At 38.6% G+C, this 20,579-nt stretch overlaps 1 protein-coding gene across 6 annotated transcripts in view; it reads left to right on the top strand.

The window, feature by feature from the left end:
• Window positions 1-20,579, top strand: part of HS2ST1 (heparan sulfate 2-O-sulfotransferase 1) — a 189,237-nt gene that overhangs the window by 148,505 nt on the left and 20,153 nt on the right. For all 6 annotated transcript variants that reach the window (XM_061411384.1, XM_061411383.1, XM_061411381.1 and 3 more), the window contains 2 exons: window positions 6,674-6,759; window positions 19,875-20,013. In XM_061411384.1, coding sequence (XP_061267368.1) covers window positions 6,674-6,759; window positions 19,875-20,013 — 225 coding nt within the window. The remainder of the gene's footprint in view (window positions 1-6,673; window positions 6,760-19,874; window positions 20,014-20,579) is intronic.

Here is a 20,579-nt window from a genome sequence, read left to right as displayed (position 1 = left end):
CATCACCAACTCCCAGAGTTTACTCAAACTCATGTCCATTGAGTTGGTAATGCCATCCAACCATCTTATCCTCTGTCGTTCCCTTCTCCTCTTGCCTTCAATCTTTCCCAGCATCAGGGTCTTTTCCCATGAATCAGTTATCTCAAGACGTGGCCAAAGTATTGGAGTTTCAGCTTCAGCCTCAGTCCTTCAATGAATATTCAGGACTGATTTCCCCTAGGATGGACTGGTTGGATCTCCTTGCAGTCCAAGGGACTCTTATAGAGTCTTCTCCAACACCACAGTTCAAAAGCATCAATTCTTTGGCACTCAGCTTTCTTTATAGTCCAACTCTCACATCAATACATGACTACTGGAAAAACCATAGCTTTGACTAGATGGACCTTTGTTGACAAAGTAATGTCTCTGCTTTTTAATATGCTGTCTAGGTTGGTCATAACTTTCCTTCCAAGGACTAAGCGTCTTTTAATTTCATGGCTGCAATCACCATCTGCAGTGATTTTAGAGCCCAAGAAAATAAAGTCTGACACTGTGTCCACTGTTTCACCATCTATTTGCCATGAAGTGATGGGACCAGATACCATGATCTTAGTTTTCTGAATGTTGCATTTTAACCCAACTTTTTCATGCTCCTCTTTCACTTTCATCAAGAGGCTCTTTAGTTCTTCACTTTCTGCCATAAGGGTGGTGTCATCTGCATATTTGAGGTTATTGATATTTCTCCCGGCAGTCTTGATTCTAGCTTGTGCTTCTTCCAGCCCAGTGTTTCTCGTGATGTACTCTGCATACAAGTTAAATAAGCAGGGTGACAATATACAGCCTTGATGTACTTTCCCTATTTAGAACCAGTCTGTTTTTCCATGTCCAGTTCTAACTGTTGCTTCTTGACCTACATACAGATTTCTCAAGAGGCAGGTCAGGTGGTCTGGTATTCCCATCTCTTTCAGAATTTTCCACAGTTTATTGTGATCCACACAGTCAAAGGCTTTAGCATAGTCAAGAAAGCAGAAATAGATGTTTTTCTGGAACTCTCTTGGTTTTTCGGTGATCCAGCAGATGTTGGCAATTTGATCTCTGGTTCCTCTGCCTTTTCTAAAACCAGCTTGAACATCTGTTGAAGCCTGGCTTGGAGAATTTTGAGCGTTGCTTTACTAGCATGTGAGATGAATGCAGTTGTTCAGTAGTTTGAGCATTCTTTGGCATTGGCTTTGGGATTGGAATGAAAACTGACCTTTGCCAATCCTGTGGCCACTGCTGAGTTTTCCAAATTTGCTGGCATATTGAGTGCAGCACTTTTACAGCATCATCTTTTAGAATTTGAAATATTTCAGCTGGAATTCCATCATCTCCATGAGCTTTGTTAGTAGTGATACTTGCTAAGGCCCACTTAACTTCGCATTCCAGGATGTCTGGCTCTAAGTAAATGATCACACCATTGTGATTATCTGGATGGTGAAGATCTTTCTTGTACAGTTCTTCTGTGTATTCTTGCCATCTCTTCTTAATATCTTCTGCTTCTGTTAGGTCCATACCATTTCTGTCCTTTATTGTGCCCATCTTGGCATGAAATATTCCCTTGGTATCTCTAATTTTCTTGAAGAGATCTCTAGTCTTTCCCATTCTATTGTAGATACTCCATATCATATTGTATGTATTGTAGATACATAGTAGATAGTCTGTAACTTTTTGTTGAATGAATGAATGAACAAATGAACCTGCTTAGGTTCTGAAGGTAATTCTTAGCTGAGCATGATGCCAGGGTGGTAAATACTGGCAGAAGGAGTGCCTCTGATTGATAGTAGTAGCATTGAACAACACAGTTCTGAGCTTTAGTGCAGATAGTATATTATGTTCTTCTGCTGCTGAACCTTTCTTATATGGTATCCAATTATTACTCGTTTTTTCTCTTTGCATAGAAAACTTCCTCTCCTCATATAACTACCCACGGCTGTACAGTGAATGTTTATTTTAAGTATATGCATGAGTAGGAGTTTGGTATATATAATTACCCAAGTTAATAGTAATGTTCACTCAGTAGGTAGTAATTACAAAGTTGGAATTTGACCAGGATGTTCAGGATGACATTCCTACTTTTAGATAGGGAAAACAAGTTCTTTTGTGATCACATTTAATCATAATGTTGAGATTACTCTTATTAAGAATATAAATCTAGATATAGTGTTAGTGAGAGGGTGCTTTCTCACTTTTCCTATTGTACTGGTTCAATTCTGGTTCAACTAGCAAATAAATGACAACACCCCTCCCTACATTGCTTGTGTTTTCCCTGAAGGCCTCTTCTGATTACTTGCTAGCCTAACTCTGCTTAAGAGTTATAAAATCTGACAAAAATCACAGTTTAAAATCTGCTCCAGGCTAGCCATAAAAACATCCCTTTTTCCTGTATTGTATCTAACTACTATTTCTGAAACATCTTCTTGATAGCCTTTTGCAATCAGAGTATGGAAATTCTCTTTGAATAAAGTCGCTATGATGACTTTATTTCTTTCCCCAAGAGTTTTCAGTGTCTTCAGATTCAGCTTCATTTGATACTATTAGTTTTGCTCCTTTTTACCCTTCTCTTTATCTTTCATTAGTGCCAAGTATTGTAGTCAGTAAGAATCCATAAAATGAACTGAGTAGAAGCTTGCTCACCTGATCTACATCTCCCGTTACTCCTGTCTATCCCAGAGCTTTATCTCACAGTCTTGGGCAGAATGCTCCACTGTAGAGGAAAACCAGAAGAAAAACTGAAAGTCAAGTGGAAGAGAAGAGACGAGAACACAGAAAATGACAGGGCAGGGACTGCAGCTAGACTGATGAAAGGGCATAAGCGAATATGACCGATGAGAGGCAGGGAAAATTCTAGAGAACTCAGAGGATAAAATTAAATGTGGCTAAATTAATACTTTGAAAGGAAAACTTTTAAAAAGTATGTTCTTCAAAGGGCATTAATTAGGTTTTTATGTCCTGGGAGATTACTTTTGAAGAGGAGATTAGGATGGTGTAGAATTTCAGCCATATGTAAATGACACTTCTAAATGCTCAGCCTTTTCTCCAGATGACTGTGAAGCACCACTTTAACCTTATTGACAGCATTTGTCTACTTAGCACTTTTTGCTTCCCTGTGAAAGGAAGGTAAATCTCAGCTCAGCATCTTTTGATTTATTGCAAATCAGCCACAGCTTTATTAATGAGATTTTAACAGATTGCCCTAGTTAAATGTTGATTAGATGAAATAAAAAAAATACATACACATATATATTAAGTTTGTAGCTTTCAGTATTCTCTTAGTTGGAGATTAGAGGAAGATTCTGTGTGTTTGGAGACTAGCAATAATAGCGGTAGGGAATTCCACACTCTATTCTGGAATTCCCAGATGGTTTGTGCTCCCAATGCAGGGGGCACAGATTCGATCCCTGGTTAGGAACTAATATTCCACATGCTGTGCAGCACAGCCAAAAAAAAAAAAAAAAAAACTGTAGAGAATTTAATAACATACCTGAATATGCCTCAGAATGTATTCAGTCTAATAAGATTCAAAGTCCTACACTTAGACTGGGTCTCTTAGTTTTGACCAGCATTGTTCAGCAACCCTTGAGGTTACCCGGGATAATAAAAAGGCAAGAATAAGTCAGCGGCCATTGTCAAAAAATGGTTATTCAATACAAGAGATAGTGCACAGAGTAGATTGGAAGTTGAGATGATAATGAATGTAAGCAGGAAAATAAACAGTTGAGAGAGATATATCAACAGAGCTTTGAGATCTTGGAGGTTTGAATGTCTGGATCTCAGGAATTTCCTGAGCATTGGACAGAACCTGAAATTCTCAGTGTCCAAGTCTGTTGATCAGTATTATGATGTCAAAGATACCTGTCTGCTCCTCTTTCAAGTCGTTCCTCCCCCCCAACCTTGTTTAAATTGGACAATAATAGATTAAAGAAATTAGCCAGTGGTATAGAAGGATGATTGGACCAAAAATCGGAGGTATGTGGTTCTTGGACTTCAGTTTCTGTAACATAAGGAGTATAGGATATCCTAATAAAATGCTGATTCTGCAAACAGGAAAGTTTGAGATCGGTGACAGCAGTGAATGCTTCATGCCTTGTTCTGTTCTGCCTTCACCAAACTTCCCTGAGGCCAATGGAGGCACAACCCTTTTATTTATTTTATACTTTGTGTTTCTTGGAATGCTTTGGTTCCAGAGTGCTTCAGGCATCACTGTGTGGGCAGATGGAGGAGACTGAGTAGACGGGGGCATTACGCTCCCACCCCTCATTCTGTTTTATATGTTGTGGTAGCTTATATGTGTGTGTGTGTGTATATATGTATATATATTATCTATATATGTAGATAACCTTTAAACCACTGTTTTAGTTCAGCATACTTTTTGTTTCCCCATATCATGAAAGCATGATATGTAACTGAGAAGAAAGTAACTCATGAAAGTAACTGAGAGAGTATATCCTTGCTAAAGAGCCTCTATAGACCTCAGGCCTCCTTTGCAGGCACTACAGAAGGAGCTTCATGTTGATAAAACCAAGAGCTAGGTCCTGGGTCCATACGTGCTAAAGGCTTGCTCCTCAGTGTCACCCGCTGACCTGGCCATGCTGTGGAAACTTTTTAGAAGTGCAGAATCTTGGACCCTACTCCATACCCGCTGAGTCAGAATCTGCATTTTAACAAGAGCCCCAGATGATTCATTTGCACACTGAGTTTGGGAAGCCCAGTAGCAGTGCAGATCTCATCCAGCTTCCAGGGCTCTTCACCTCACCTTGTAGGACACACAGCAGATGGAGTGTGTCTTTAGCAGAATTTAGTTTGATCTTGACCATCCTTTGGAAGGGTGGAGGGAAAAAGGACACTTGAAATTTATACCTGTCTTTCATCCCAGTGTACTATGATCCTCCAACATTTGGCTTATATAACACTGTTTTCTCAGGTTTCAATCTGTCATTCCCTTTCATTTCCCTCTTATACCATCACATCCATTTAAATCTCAGCTTCTGAAGAGCTCAGCTGTAAGAGTCTTAAGCACCCTTGAACCACCATCTCCCATTCCTATTCTCTTTGCCTTGTATTTCTTCCTCATTTGGGACTGAAATACTGAAAATGATTTTCACAGAACCAAAAGCTTGTGTAACTTACCATTAAGTAGAAATTATAAGGGTTTTTCATATTCAACATGTAAACTTTTTTAAGGATTCAGTTTATGGATTAAGTAGTATTTTATTTTCTATTTCTTTTTCATTTGCCATTTGATATTTTTATTCTATTTGATGTCTTGAAGAACAAATAGGAAAGAACCTGAAATCTCAAATCACATGTTTATTTAGCTCATTCGTTTTGGTGGGGACAATTTGTAAATATCTGCTGAAATATAATTGTGTATTCTCTAATACAACATAGTTTTGTTACCTACATCCAATTTTCAGATTTTAATAATGTGTGTGTATGTGTAAAATAATAATTTAAGGTTCTTTTCATTTCCCCTCCAAAAACCCCATTGTTTCTAACTCCATTGTTAGTCTTTGAGTTATAAATCCTCCTTCCAGAATCTTCCATCTTGCCTTAGTTCACATCCTCCGACATAAGGCTGCTTCCATAGTTTCCCTACTTTGTTCCTACCAGTGGGCCTTATCCAGGAGCCATCATTCATGGCTATTAATTTATTGACTAACCTGGTAATAAGTGCTCCAGAATATCACCATGTGACTAACTATTGTGAAATATAAGTGAAGGATTGGTAAATTGTCAGAAGTAGGCGATTGACAGTCTGTGTCAGGGGCTGAGATCCCGGCTTACAGGCGCCTTCCCTGCAGTGTAGGGTGGCGGGCCCCACCCCTCAGCCATCCCCACACTGTCTCTAGTCTCCAGAAGAGATTCTTAGCCACTTGCTGTTGATCATGCAGAGATTTGATTATCAGAAATTTATATTATTTTTCTTTGAAGAATTATGTATCATAATTCTTATCATAATTCTGTTATAGCTGGTTTATCAAGTTCTATATTAACCAGTTCTTGAAACTTTTATATTTATACTTAAGTTGTTATATTAACTAATCTTTTGTATACTTTTAATTCTAGTAGATTAAAATGGTAATATTTAGATATTTTTAAAAATTTACCTTTTAGCTTTTTTATCAGCAAGTTGATGATATCTGCTCAACCATATGATATCTGCTCTTAGTGGTTTAAAGTCTTCTGATACTCATCTTTTGTTCACTCATTTGGTTTTAGGATTAGTTGATGTTTGTTTTAGTTGTTAGTCATTATAAATGTGAATTTTTATGAATAACGAGTCTCTAGGAAGAAGAGATTTGCATAGACTATCCCCATATTGAATTGCTACCTGCTTCAGCTTGTGTGTTTGTATACCTCCACCCACCACATAAATGTACTCACTGTACAGTATTGTAAATGGTTGCATTGTGCAATTTTGTTTTCAAGATCCTCTTTCACTCTTTTCTAAGAGTGGTGACAGTAGCTTCTCTATGATGCATTAGTAATTACATATCACACTATGCTTTTCTTAGTTGAAGCCTGTATTTCAAGCTCCATAATTGTCAAAGTGGTGTGATCAGTTTTAAATGCCTAAATGAAAAGCATTTTGCTATCACAAAATTTTATTTTCTTTAAATTGTACTTAAATAATGAGTATGTTCTCCTTTTTTAGGTGCGCTTTGTAAAGAATATAACTGCCTGGAAAGAGATGAAACCAGGGTTTTATCATGGGCACATTTCTTATTTGGATTTTGCAAAGTAAGTTATACCCAGAATTATACACAAAAGAATGCTTTGTACTTTAGCAACCTAAAAAGGGATAAAGTTATTAAATAATTGTGATTTTGATTTTTTAAAAAGTACTGGCTTGTGTTTGCCACTTCAGATGTGTAATTTAAATACACCTTCTAGTGTTTTACTGCCCTCTAGTGTTCATAAATTGATTATTGTCATATTAATTTTAGAAATTTAAGGTAGATAAATTTAGGTAATGCCCTTTAAAATTTTTTATCATTATGTTTCTGCTTCATGTGCAATCAAATAACACTATTTTAGGAGAGTTCCAAGTTTTAACCTAGAAGCCAGTCGAATTATGACTTACCACATCATTGACTGAGAACAGAGAAAGCAAAGAAGCCATTACTCCGTTACTGATAACCCGAAGTGTCTGCTGCTCAGCCAAGACACACTTCCCCTTTGGCTACCTTGTTTTAGCTTTACAATTGAGATATAAAAAGACTTTTTTTAAAGTGATTTTTCTTTATAGTGATTTGCCTGAAACTGGACATAAATAACTAATTTTCCATGTTTTGGGGGAGGCATAGGATCAAGGTATTCCTGTCATAACTCTTTCAAGAAAAGTTAATAAAGTATAGGCCTTTGTACAGTATCTGAGCACTATGTGCCTCCCCCTAGAGTTTGTGCCACATTAAGTACTAATCAGAAGACTGATTAAAAGGAATATTCTAAATATGTATAGTTTGGTGAATCTATTTAAACATTTTTTTGTAGCACATAGAGTATTATTGTTGGAAAACCTCAAATGCCAATCTTTTCCGTAATAAAACTAATTTCAAAAACATTAAAAATATGTTTTTACATATTTTGTTATGTGGACCATTTTTAAAGTCTTTATTGAACTTGTTAGAGTATTGCATCTGTTTTATGTTTTTGGCTGAGAGGCATGTGGAATCTTACTTTCCTGATCAGGGATTGAACCCACATTGGAAGGCAAAGTCTTAGCCACTGGACTGCCAGGGAAGTCCCCTACTTTTAAATTATTTAATCTTAGATGCATTTGCTCAGTCATTTCTTTAGCAGTCATGACTTCAGAGTAATATATCCGCTTGTATTTGGCAACTTCAAAGAGCATTCTGTGTAAAATCCAAAAGTTACATTGATGTCCCACTATCATTTCAGCTTTTCAAATTTGAAAAGAAAAACAGTTGAATGAAATGGTACAGATCCACATTGATAATAAATCTTAACTTTTTTGGAAAGCAAATAATTAAAAGGAATCTCCCAAATATTACATACATAAAACAGTATATTCTTGTTTCTAGTTCCTCCTACAGCACTCAGGATCTTTCAGTAAAATATTAGCTTTAAAGTTAGATGTACATTTTTCTATAAATAATTCATACAGCAATATTGAAAACATTTTATAGGCAGCTTTAAAATAAACTAATTATTTTTCTTTGCAGAGGCACTGAACCAATTTCATAAACTTCATTCATATGCATATTCCCTCAGGGCTGCATTATCCTTCAATTGAATGTTTGTTACCCTTTCACATAAATGATTTTTTTTTCCCCACACATAGCTTGGTTTCATACTTGAGGTTTTCATTATTAAAATAATATTGAGTACTTTTGCTTTTGGCAAAAGTCTTAGAATGAAGCTCTGGTGTATGCTAGCGTTCTTACAGTTGAAAAAACACAAAGTTCTTGGAAAGATTAATCTCATGTATTAAATACTGACATAAATGTTTAAGGATTTGAATATTTTCATAATATGTTTCATTTTATTGGAAGCAAAAAGTGTTGTGAAAAATTTTGATAGACCTTTACAAGATTTTAAACAAATACCTTAAAAAAATCAACTAGAGAAAATGTATTTTGATTATATAGTCACAAACTATTTTAGATATAACTAGTATCTTTTAAAAAATGATTTTTAGTTTGACTGTCATACTCACAACAAGTAAGGAAGAGAGGAAAGAAACATCACCTTACCAGTTTTTAAAATACTTTATTCTTTAAAACATATTCTTGACTGGTGTAGTACCTTGTGGAGTCCATTAAAATACTTGCCTTCAAGAAAAAAAATGGTCAAATTCAATGAAAGAAATATTTAATCACATAGCTTTTCAATTGCCTTAGCAGAAACACTAAAAAGAGTACAAACCCGGGAAAACCTAGGCAGAAAGATGGACAAATAAATATTGAAAAGTGCTTTCTAATTTAGACTGATCACAGGAAGCACACATGTTATTTGTAAACCCATATCTGCTCAAGCTATGTTTTGGTTATATTTATCTGGTTTTGTTTAGAACTTTAGAATAAGAGCAAATATTTTGGTTATGTTTATCTGGTTTTGTTTAGACCTTTAGAATAAGAACAAAAATATCTTCTTGTTATAGTTGCGTTCCTGTCCTGTCTTGTCTTAACCTTATCTCATTCCTTTTTTGTCTTAACCCTATTCTTATATTTTTCAGCGCATTTCGTAGTTCTTCTTTCCAAATGTCATTTGAGAAGTTTACCCATTTTTATTTATCAAAGCATCCAAAGAAGAAACTTTAGAGTCATTTTGAATCACCCTTTTCTTTGCCACATGGATCTAGTCAGTCACCAAGTCTTGTTGAATAGCTTCTTAGTGCGCTGCTTTTGATACTCATCCAGTTGGGTGCATGTGTCAGTGGTTAGTTCCTTACTGGGGAATAAGGATGGAGGCAGAACAATTTCTGTCCACCCACCAGTTTCTGGATACTTGGGTTTTTTCCAGCTTTTGCTGATTATGAGTAAAGTTGCCAGAACATTTGCATATAGGTTTTGTGTGGACACAGTGTCTTCATTTCTCTTGTGTAAAACCTAGAAGTGAGATTACTAGATGGTAAGACACTGCTAAGCAGTTTTCCCAGTGACTTTATTATTTTGCTGTATATCCTCACTAACTTGGTAGTGTTAGACCACCCCTCCTATTTTTAAAAAATTGTGCCATTTTAATAGATGAATGCTCATTTCAAGAAATAGTTATTTAAAAAATCTTTTGTTCTTCATATCATTGTCAGTGGGACCAATAAATACCAACAGGTTATTCACTATTTTTGAAACAAGACAATGGGAATTTACTGTAGCAGGTTTTGGAGGTTTCTAGGAATGTGTTAGGGATAAAAGAGTCCAGAATAAATGTGTACAGTCCTCCCTTGTTATTTAGTTTCCACATCTGCAAATTCATCTAACTGCAGATCAACTGTGTATCAGTGTCCCTTGTGTGAAACTGCTACTTAACTTGAAATGTTAAATCTAGTGTGAAGCATAAATCTCAAAGTGAAATAACTTCATGAAGACTCTTCAGCCCTCCTTCAGCTTCATCATCTTCTAGTTGTCAAGGTTCCTTTCAAATGTTCTGAGTGTGCACTTCTTTTAACTATTCTTGATCTTCATTCATCTGTCCAGGCTATATAGAGTGTGGGTGTAAAGAAATGTTCCTGGTTTGTCTTCCTTATTGTTATACCATGTATGCTAATACAGCAAGAATAAGGTTTCTTACCAACTTGCTGCTCAGATTATATTTTTCCCCTTTTGATCATCATTTAACATGACAGATTCTTAGGAAATATGTTCTCTTCCTAGAAACATTGTGTTCTAATGGGTCAATAATAGTTGAGTTTCCTGGAGTGAAGATGAATTTTCTACTGTTCCATCTGAGCCCTCCTGAGGAATTGCTCAGATGACTGGCCAGGGTTAAAGCTGAGTCTACAACCACAGAACGTATTTTTCCACTGGTATAAAACTACCTGGTTGGCCAGAGACGTAAATGTACAAACTTGTTTCCTTACTAGTTGAGCTGAATGGTCCAGTGCTGTTTTATCATGCCTACTTTCAGTTATAATTCTTTGCTTCCATGTCTACATGCCCATACTCTGACTTCTTATAAATAATAACTCTTATCCATTTTCAGAATAAGTTCACATAGATTATCTCATTAAAAATTATGTTTCACACAGATAAAGGCCACCTAAAGCCATGCCCCAGAAAGTCATTTCCCAGACAGCAAGAAGATGTTGTCAAATGACATATGCCTCTTTCACTTCTACTTGGTAAGAATCTCCATCTGTTCCACATTTCAGGGACTAGGAGAAAAGAGGAGGCATTGGTAGGAGAAGGCAATGGCACCCCACTCCAGTACTCTTGCCTGGAAAATCCCATGGATGGAGGAGCCTGGTAGGCTGCAGTCCATGGGGTCACTAAGAGTCGGACACGACTGAGCAACTTCACTTTCACTTTTCACTTTCATGCTTTGGAGAAGGAAATGGCAGCCCACTCCAGTGTTCTTGCCTGGAGAATCCCAGGGACGGGAGAGCCTGGTGGGCTGCCGTCTATGGGGTCGCACAGAGTCGGACCGACTGAAGTGACTTAGCATTAGCATAGCATTGGTAGGAGATATTCTGGGAGGAGGTAATTCCCAAGGGGATAGCTCAGGTGGCTCAGTGGCTAATAATAGAGATGATAAAAGAGGTGCCCAGGGCATCTCACAATCTAAGAATGGAGTCATTGCCCCACTGTCCTGCCCTTACCTGTTACAAGACTCTTGGCTCTCTCAGTTAAGGTTCAGTTCAGTTCAGTCGCTCAGTCGTGTCCGACTCTTTGCGACCCTATGAATCGCAGCACGCCAGGCCTCCCTGTCCATCACCAACTCCCAGAGTTTACTCAAACTCATGTCCATCGAGTCAGTGATGCCATCCAGCCATCTCATCCTCTGTCGTCCCCTTCTCCTCCTGCCCCCAATCCCTCCCAGCATCAGAGTCTTTTCCAATGAGTCAACTCTTCGCATGAGGTGGCCAAAGGACTGGAGTTTCAGCTTTAGCATCATTCCTTCCAAAGAAATCCCAGGGCTGATCTCCTTTAGAATGGACTGGTTGGATCTCCTTGCAGTCCAAGGGACTCTCAAGAGTCTTCTCCAACACCACAGTTCAAAAGCATCACTTCTTTGGTGCTCAGCTTTCTTCACAGTCCAACTCTCACATCCATACATGACCACTGGAAAAACCATAGCCTTGACTAGACAGACCTATGTTGGCAAAGTAATGTCTCTGCTTTTGAATATGCTATCTAGGTTGGTCATAACTTTTCTTCCAAGGAGTAAGTGTCTTTTAATTTCATGGCTGCAGTCACCATCTGCAGTGATTTTGGAGCCCCCAAAAATAAAATCTGACACTGTTTCCACTGTTTCCCCATCTATTTCCCATGAAGTGATGGGACCAGATGCTATGATCTTTGTTTTCTGAATGTTGAGCTTTAAGCCAACTTGTTCACTCTCCTCTTTCACTCTCATCAAGAAGCTTTTTAGTTCCTCTTCACTTTCTGCCATAAGGGTGGTGTCATCTGCGTATCTGAGGTTATTGATATTTCTCCCAGCAATCTTGATTCCAACTTGTGCTTCTTCCAGCCCAGTGTTTTCTCATGATGTACTCTGCATATAAGTTAAATAAGCAGGGTGACAATGTACAGCCTTGATGTACTCCTTTTCCTATTTCGAACCAGTCTGTTGTTCCATGTCCACTTCTAACTGTTGCTTCCTGACCTGCATATAGGTTTCTCAAGAGGCAGGTCAGGTGGTCTGGTATTCCCATCGCCTTCAGAATTTTCCACAGTTTATTGTGATCCATACAGTCAAAGGCTTTGACATAGTCAATAAAGCAGAAATAGATGCTTTTCTGGAACTCTCTTGCTTTTTCGATGATCCAGTGGATGTTGGCAATTTGGTCTCTCGTTCCTCTGCCTTTTCTAAAACCAGCTTGAATAGCAAATGAAGCAACCGACAAACAACTAATCTCAAAAATATACAAGCAACTCCTACAGCTCAACTCCAGAAAAATAAACGACCCAATCAAAAAATGGGCCAAAGAACTAAATAGACATTTCTCCAAAGAAGACATACAGATGGCTAACAAACACATGAAAAGATGCTCAACATCACTCATTATCAGAGAAATGCAAATCAAAACCAGTATGAGGTACCATTTCACACCAGTCAGAATGGCTGTGATCCAAAAGTCTACAAATAATAAATGCTGGAGAGGGTGTGGAGAAAAGGGAACCCTCTTACACTGTTGGTGGGAATGCAAACTAGTACAGCCACTATGGAGAACAGTGTGGAGATTCCTTAAAAAACTGGAAATAGAACTGCCTTATGATCCAGCAACCCCCCTGCTGGGCATACACACTGAGGAAACCAGAAGGGAAAGAGACACGTGTACCCCAATGTTCATCGCAGCACTGTTTATAATAGCCAAGACATGGAAGCAACCTAGATGTCCATCAGCAGATGAATGGATAAGAAAGCTGTGGTACATATACACAATGGAGTATTACTCAGCCATTAAAAAGAATACATTTGAATCAGTTCTAATGAGGTGGATGAAACTGGAGCCTATTATACAGAGTGAAGTAAGCCAGAAGGAAAAACATAAATACAGTATACTAACACATATATATGGAATTTAGAAAGATGGTAACAATAACCCGGTGTACGAGACAGCAAAAGAGACACTGATGTATAGAACAGTCTTATGGACTCTGTGGGAGAGGGAGAGGGTGGGAAGATTTGGGAGAATGGCAATGAAACATGTAAAATATCATGTAGGAAACGAGTTGCCAGTCCAGGTTCGATGCACGATGCTGGATGCTTGGGGCTGGTGCACTGGGACGGCCCAGAGGGATGGTACGGGGAGGGAGGAGGGAGGAGGGTTCAGGATGGGGAACACATGTATACCTGTGGCGGATTCATTTTGATATTTGGCAAAACTAATACAATTATGTAAAGTTTAAAAATAAAATAAAATTAGAAAAAAATAAATAAATAAAACCAGCTTGAACATCTGGAAGTTCACAGTTCACGTATTGCTGAAGCCTGGCTTAGAGAATTTTGAGCATTACTTTAGTAGCGTGTGAGATGAGTGCAATTGTGTGGTAGTTTGAGCATTCTTTGGCATTGTCTTTCTTTGGGATTGGAATGAAAACTGACCTTTTCCAGTCCTGTGGCCACTGCTGAGTTTTCCAAATTTGCTGGCATATTGAGTGCAGCACTTTCACAGCATCATCTTTCAGGATTTGAAAGAGCTCAACTGCAATTCCATCACCTCCACTAGCTTTGTTCGTAGTGATGCTTTCTAAGGCCCACTTGACTTCACATTCCAGGATGTCTGGCTCTACGTGAGTGATCACACCATCGTGATTATCTTGGTCGTGAAGGTCTTTTTTGTACAGTTCTTCTGTGTATTCTTGCCACCTCTTCTTAATATCTTCTGCTTCTGTTAGGTCCATACCATTTCTGTCCTTTATCGCATCCATCTTTGCATTAAATATTCCCTTGGTATCGCTGATCTTCTTGAAGAGATCTGTAGTCTTTCCCATTCTATTGTTTTCCTCTATTTCTTTACATTGATCTCTGAGGAAGGCTTTCTTATCTCTTCTTGCTGTTCTTTGGAACTCTGCATTCAGATGCTTATATCTTTCCTTTTCTCCTTTGCTTTTCGCTTCTCTTCTTTTCACAGCTATTTGTAAGGCCTTTTGCATTTCTTTTCCATGGGGATGGTCTTGATCCCGGTCTCCTGTACAGTGTCACGAACCTCAGTGCATAGTTCATCAGGCACTCCATCTATCAGATCTAGTCCCTTAAATCTATTTCTCACTTCCACTGTATAGTCATAAGGGATTTGATTATATTTGATTATCAGTTAAGGTAGCAGGTATGTTTCCCTAATGCCTCCCAACCCTCTTCTCACTGGTGAGTACACTGTTCCACAGGAAGGCCTTTTGTAAGTAGCCAATTCACAACAGTTCATTTAACCTGATTCTAATATCCAACACCTGTCTCACATCATGCTAAACATTAATGATAAAGCTATGAACCAGAGAGAAAGTCGTCTTCCCTTATGGAGCATCTACTCTGATACCTAATTTGACAATGCCATAAGATTTGCAACAATACTGTTTCCTTTTCTAAAAATTGAGAAAAATTTTACTGCATCGTTGTTGATTTTATAGGCTTATGAGTTGCTCATTGAAAAAATATACCCCAAGCTCTAATCAACCAACTCACAAATTTAATAGAATAATGTTTTTCCAAAAAGTTCTCTGTTCAGTCCAGTTCAGTCACTCAGTTATGTCCAGCTCTTTGCAACCCCATGGGCTGCAGCACACCAGGCTTCCCTGTCCATCGCCAGCTCCCAGAGCTTGCTCAAACTCACGTCCATCAAGTCGGTGATGCCATCCAACTATCTCATCCTCTGTCATCCCCTTTTCCTCCCGCCTTCAATCTTTCCCAGCATCAGGGTCTTTTCCAATGAGTCAGTTCTTCTCATTGGGTGGCCAAAGTATTGGAGTTTCAGCAGTATTCAGTTTCAGCATCAGTCCTTCCAATGAATATTTGAGACTGATTTCCTTTAGGATTGACTGGTTTGATCTCCTTGCAGTCCAAGGGACTCTCAAGAGTCTTCTCCAACACCACAGTTCAAAAAGCATCAATTCTTCTGGAAAAACTGTAACTTTGACTAGATGGACCTTTGTTGGCAAAGTAATGTCTGCTTTTTAATTTGCTGTCTAGGTTGGTCATAGCTTTTCTTCCAAGGAGCAAGCGTCTTTTAATTTTCATGGCTGCAGTCACCATCTGCAGTGATTTTGGAGCCCAAGAAAATAAAGTCTGTCACTGTTTCCATTGTTTCCCCATCTGTTTGCTTGAAGTGATGGGACCAGATGCCATAATCTTAGTTTTTTGAATGTTGAGTTTTAAGCCAAGTTTTTCACCCTCCTCTTTCACTTTCAGCAATAAGCTCTAAAGTTCTCTGTAGTTTTCAATATTTCCATATGTACAAAAGATTTTAATGACTTAGACAAATGGCTTAATAGTGAGAAAAAGGACTGGAATTCAACAGAGTTGACCCCATTTTACACACAAAGCATTTCTTACAGAATCCAACCTGTTTGTAAATTAGAAATGTCCTGTTCAGTTACTTTTCAGTAATTCAAAGGCTGAGAGAAGCAAGTTGTATCTTGGCATCTTGCTTTTTTCTCTTCTGTGGTCTCTCGTCACTACTTATTTGCTAAAAATTTAGTATAAAATATTTATAGAATGTTTGTGTGTGTGTAAGACATTGTAACAGGCAAAAGTAAGAGGAAATGTGAAACTGGTTAGGTTAGCTATGTGCTTTTTGGGTGCCTTTAAAAAAAGATTTTAGTAAGAAGGGAAATCTAAGTTATAAGTCCATGGAGTCCCAAAGAGCTGGCCATGACTGAGTGACTGGGCACACACACACACCTTGTTGATTACAGTTACCATGCTGTACTTTAGATTCCATATCATGACACTTCTCTGCTGACTCAGGCTCCCTCCTGATGCTTGTAGTGCCCTACAAGGCCCACGTGGTCTACACTTCCCCCACCATCACCCCCATTTCTCTCCACTCTCATGCTCTGTCATTACCCCCTTCCTCATGCTGCCTCAGCCATTTTGACCTCCTTGTTGATTCTCAAAAATGCCCAGCACTTAGCTGCTTTAGGGCCTTCCTGCTTGGAAGTCTTATCTTCCTGGAGCACTTTCTCCCAGATATCGATGGGGCTCTCTTCTCATCACATAATAATAGTGCTGTGGTGGTTTAGTCTTGTCTGACTCTTGCAACCCACAGACTGCAGCCTGCCATGCTCCTCTGTCCATAGGATTCTCCAGGCAAGAGTACTGAAGTGGGTTACCATTTCCTTCTCCAGAGGATCTTCCTGCCCCAGGGATTGAACCAGGATCTAACCTGGGTCTCCTGCATTGCAGGCAGATTCTTACTAACTTAGCTATGAGGGAAGCCAAATATTAAAAAAATGTAATAATAGTGCTGCCTCCCTGGGAAACCCTAGTTTGAACTGTACTGTCCCCCCTTCTCAGAGAAGGCAATGGCACCCCACTCCAGTACTCTTGCCTGGAGAATCCCATGGATGGAGGAGCCTGGTGGGCTGCAGTCCATGGGGTCTCTAGGAGTTGGACACGACTCAGCGACTTCACTTTCACTTTTCACTTTCATGCATTGGAGAAGGAAATGGCAACCCACTCCAGTGTTCTTGCCTGGAGAATCCCAGGGATGGGGGAGCCTGGTGGGCTGCCGTCTATGGGGTCGTACAGAGTCAGACACGACTGAAGTGACTTAGCAGCAGCAGCAGCAGTCCCCCCTTCTCCCTGTTCTCTTTCACTGCATCATTTCTCTCCTTAGTATTTTTACCATTAATATATTTTCTTATTAGTTTACATTCTGTCTCTTCCAAGTAGAATGTTAACTTTGGCAAGACAAGGAATTTTGTCTTTTTTTCCCCATTATTGTTTTCCTAATATTAAAATAGTTCCTGGCATGTATTAGATACACAAAAAAGTATATTTGAATGAATTAATTAATAAAAAGAATAGGGAAATGCGAATGGCATTCTAGTTAAGGAAGACAATGAGTGAAGGCATGTATTGAGAACTAGAAGTATGATATATTGGTGAGAGGTAGAAGAGGGGGACCTAATTATAACTGATAGATGATTTCTTATCTGTGGAGAGTTGAAAATAAAAATGGATCAATAAGGTGGGTCCCAAGACATAAGGCAAGCAGATATTAACAACCAAGCAAAGGAGTTTGGGTTTGATGTCAACATAAACAGTGGTATCTCAGGTTCCTAAGGAGAATGATCTTATCAGTGATGTTTTACAAAATATCAGTTGGGAATTGGCGTGAAGGTAAATTGAAAGGGAGAGAGATTGGATGCAAGAAAACTATTATTATTAATTACAAAGCCACGAATTATGGCAGTGCTCTAAGCAAGAGGCCTGCGAAGAGGGCAGTTGTCACAGGAAAGGAAGTGATGAAGACAGATCAAATCTGTGAAAAACCTACAAAAGAAAAAATCAGAAGAACTTGGTAATTGTGTTAAACGAAGAATAAAGGAAAGTGGAGAGTTGGGGTAATACTGAAGTTCAAGGCTGAGATAAGTGAGGATATGAGAACAGGGACCAGCGAGACAATTCTAGGGTCTACAGATATTGCTAAAGCAAACACCTTCTGTGTTCTGTAAACTCTCTTCATTCCCTAAGGAATGAATAACGCTGAAGACTTAATGTCTTTCACTTCTATCTAGTTTTTAAAATTAGCACCACAGAGGGTAAGCTCAAATGGTCACACTTGTATGGACTTCTGCTGTGTCCATAAATAACAGTTACTAGTTTGGTGGGCCAGAAATCAGAACTCATTGCTATATAAAATTGAAATGTTTTATGTAATTCTTGCTAGTAAAATTTAAGATTATTTGTCATTCAATTTTCCCCTCACTCCTGTATCTTCATTTGTAATTTTAAAATTCTTACTACTTTCGGTTCAGTTCAGTCACTCAGTTGTGTCTGACTCTTTGCGACCCCGTGAATCGCAGCACGCCAGGCCTCCCTGTCCATCACCATCTCCCGGAATTCACTCAGACTCACGTCCATCGAGTCAGTGATGCCACCCAGCCATCTCATCCTCTGTTGTCCCCTTCTCCTCCTGCCCCCAATCCCTCCCAGCATCAGAGTCTTTTCCAATGAGTCAACTCTTCGCATGAGGTGGCCAAAGGACTGGAGTTTCAGCTTTAGCATCATTCCTTCCAAAGAAATCCCAGGGCTGATCTCCTTTAGAATGGACTGGTTAGATCTCCTTGCAGTCCAAGGGTCTCTCAAGAGTCTTCTCCAACACCACAGTTCAAAAGCATCAATTCTTCGGCGCTCAGCTTTCTTCACAGTCCAACTCTCACATCCATACATGACCACTGGAAAAACCATAGCCTTGACTAGACGGACCTTTGTTAGCAAAGTAATGTCTCTGCTTTTGAATATGCTATCTAGGTTGGTCATAACTTTTCTTCCAAGGAGTAAGTGTCTTTTAATTTCATGGCTGCAGTCACCATCTGCAGTGATTTTGGAGCCCCAAAAAATAAAGTCTGACACTGTTTCCACTGTTTCCCCATCTATTTCCCATGAAGTGATGGGACCAGATGCTATGATCTTCGTTTTCTGAATGTTGAGTTTTAACCCAACTTTTTCACTCTCCTCTTTCACCTTCATCAAGAGGCTTTTTAGTTCCTCTTCACTTTCTGCCATAAGGGTGGTGTCATCTGCGTATCTGAGGTGATTGATATTTCTCCCGGCAATCTTGATTCCAGCTTGTGCTTCTTCCAGCCCAGCGTTTCTCATGATGTACTTTGCATATAAGTTGAATAAGCAGGGTGACAATATACAGCCTTGACGTACTCCTTTTCCTATTTCGAACCAGTCTGTTGTTCCATGTCCACTTCTAACTGTTGCTTCCTGACCTGCATATAGGTTTCTCAAGAGGCAGGTCAGGTGGTCTGGTATTCCCATCTCTTTCAGAATTTTCCACAGTTTATTGTGATCCACACAGTCAAAGGCTTTGACATAGTCAATAAAGCAGAAATAGATGTTTTTCTGGAACTCTCTTGCTTTTTTGATGATCCAGCGGATGTTGGCAATTTGATCTCTGGTTCCTCTGCCTTTTCTAAAACCAGCTTGAACATCTGGAAGTTCATGGTTCACATGCTGAAGCCTGGCTTGGAGAATTTTGAGCATTACTTTAGTAGCGTGTGAGATGAATGCAATTGTGAGGTAGTTTGAGCATTCTTTGGCATTGCCTTCTTTGGGATTGGAATGAAAACTGACCTTTTCCAGTCCTGTGGCCACTGCTGAGTTTTCCAAATTTGCTGGCGTATTAAGTGCAACACTTTGACAGCATCATCTTTCAGGATTTGAAAGAGCTCAACTGGAATTCCATCACCTCCACTAGCTTTGTTCATCACCTCCACTAGCTTTGTTCGTAGTGATGCTTTCTGAGGCCCACTTGACTTCACATTCCAGGATGTCTGGCTCTAGGTGAGTGATCACACCATCGTGATTATCTGGGTCGTGAAGATGTCTTACTACTTTATTGTAATATAAATATTACAATTGTACCAAATCTCCACATACTCTATTTAAATTAATTCATATTTTTTCCATACAGAATTAATACCTCAAACTTATAATTCAGGACATCCCAGACAGAATAAAAGTGTTGATTTCACCATTTAAATTTTATTCTGTTTCAGATTTGGAGTGAAGAAAAAGCCTATTTACATTAATGTCATAAGGGATCCTATTGAGAGGCTAGTTTCTTACTATTACTTTCTGAGATTTGGAGATGATTATAGACCAGGATTAAGAAGACGAAAACAAGGAGACAAAAAGGTAGTATTTTAGCTTCAGAATTTTTATAAAGATAATTGTTTGTGAATTGCATGCAATGAACAGTGAATGCTTTTGAAATTTATTAATGATTATAAATATATTACTTGCTTATTGTAGAACATTTCAAAAGAACCAAAAAAAGTATGAAGAAGCAAAAATAAACTATTTTGGAGTGTATATTTTGTCTTTTTAGAAAGTATTTTACTTTTGTTCCAGGGCTGAATATTTGTTTTATTATAGTCCTATTAACAGTGTTCTGTGAGCTTACTATAGCTGTTCATGAATATGACATATTTGATATATACTTTGATTCTCTAAATCTTGATGATGGGAGTTGACACTGATTTGTGTTCATCTGTTTGGGGACCCTGTTTTGTTAAAACAGCTATTTTTTTCAGGCAAGATAAAAATTATAGCTCAACAGAGTTCTTACTTAGCAGGTTCCGATTTGAGTTGTCTTCTATCAAAGTGAATCCTCCAGAGCAACCCCAGACTTGCTTTCCTAAGAAACCAAACTCTTTTGTCACTTTTTTGGTGGAACACCTTTCTTGGAACCACTCTGCTCA

This window comes from Bos javanicus, chromosome 3, assembly GCF_032452875.1.
Source record: "Bos javanicus breed banteng chromosome 3, ARS-OSU_banteng_1.0, whole genome shotgun sequence".
Lineage (NCBI taxonomy): Eukaryota > Metazoa > Chordata > Mammalia > Artiodactyla > Bovidae > Bos > Bos javanicus.
Note: the sequence above shows the minus strand (reverse complement) of the source record. Positions and strands in the feature narration are given on the sequence as shown.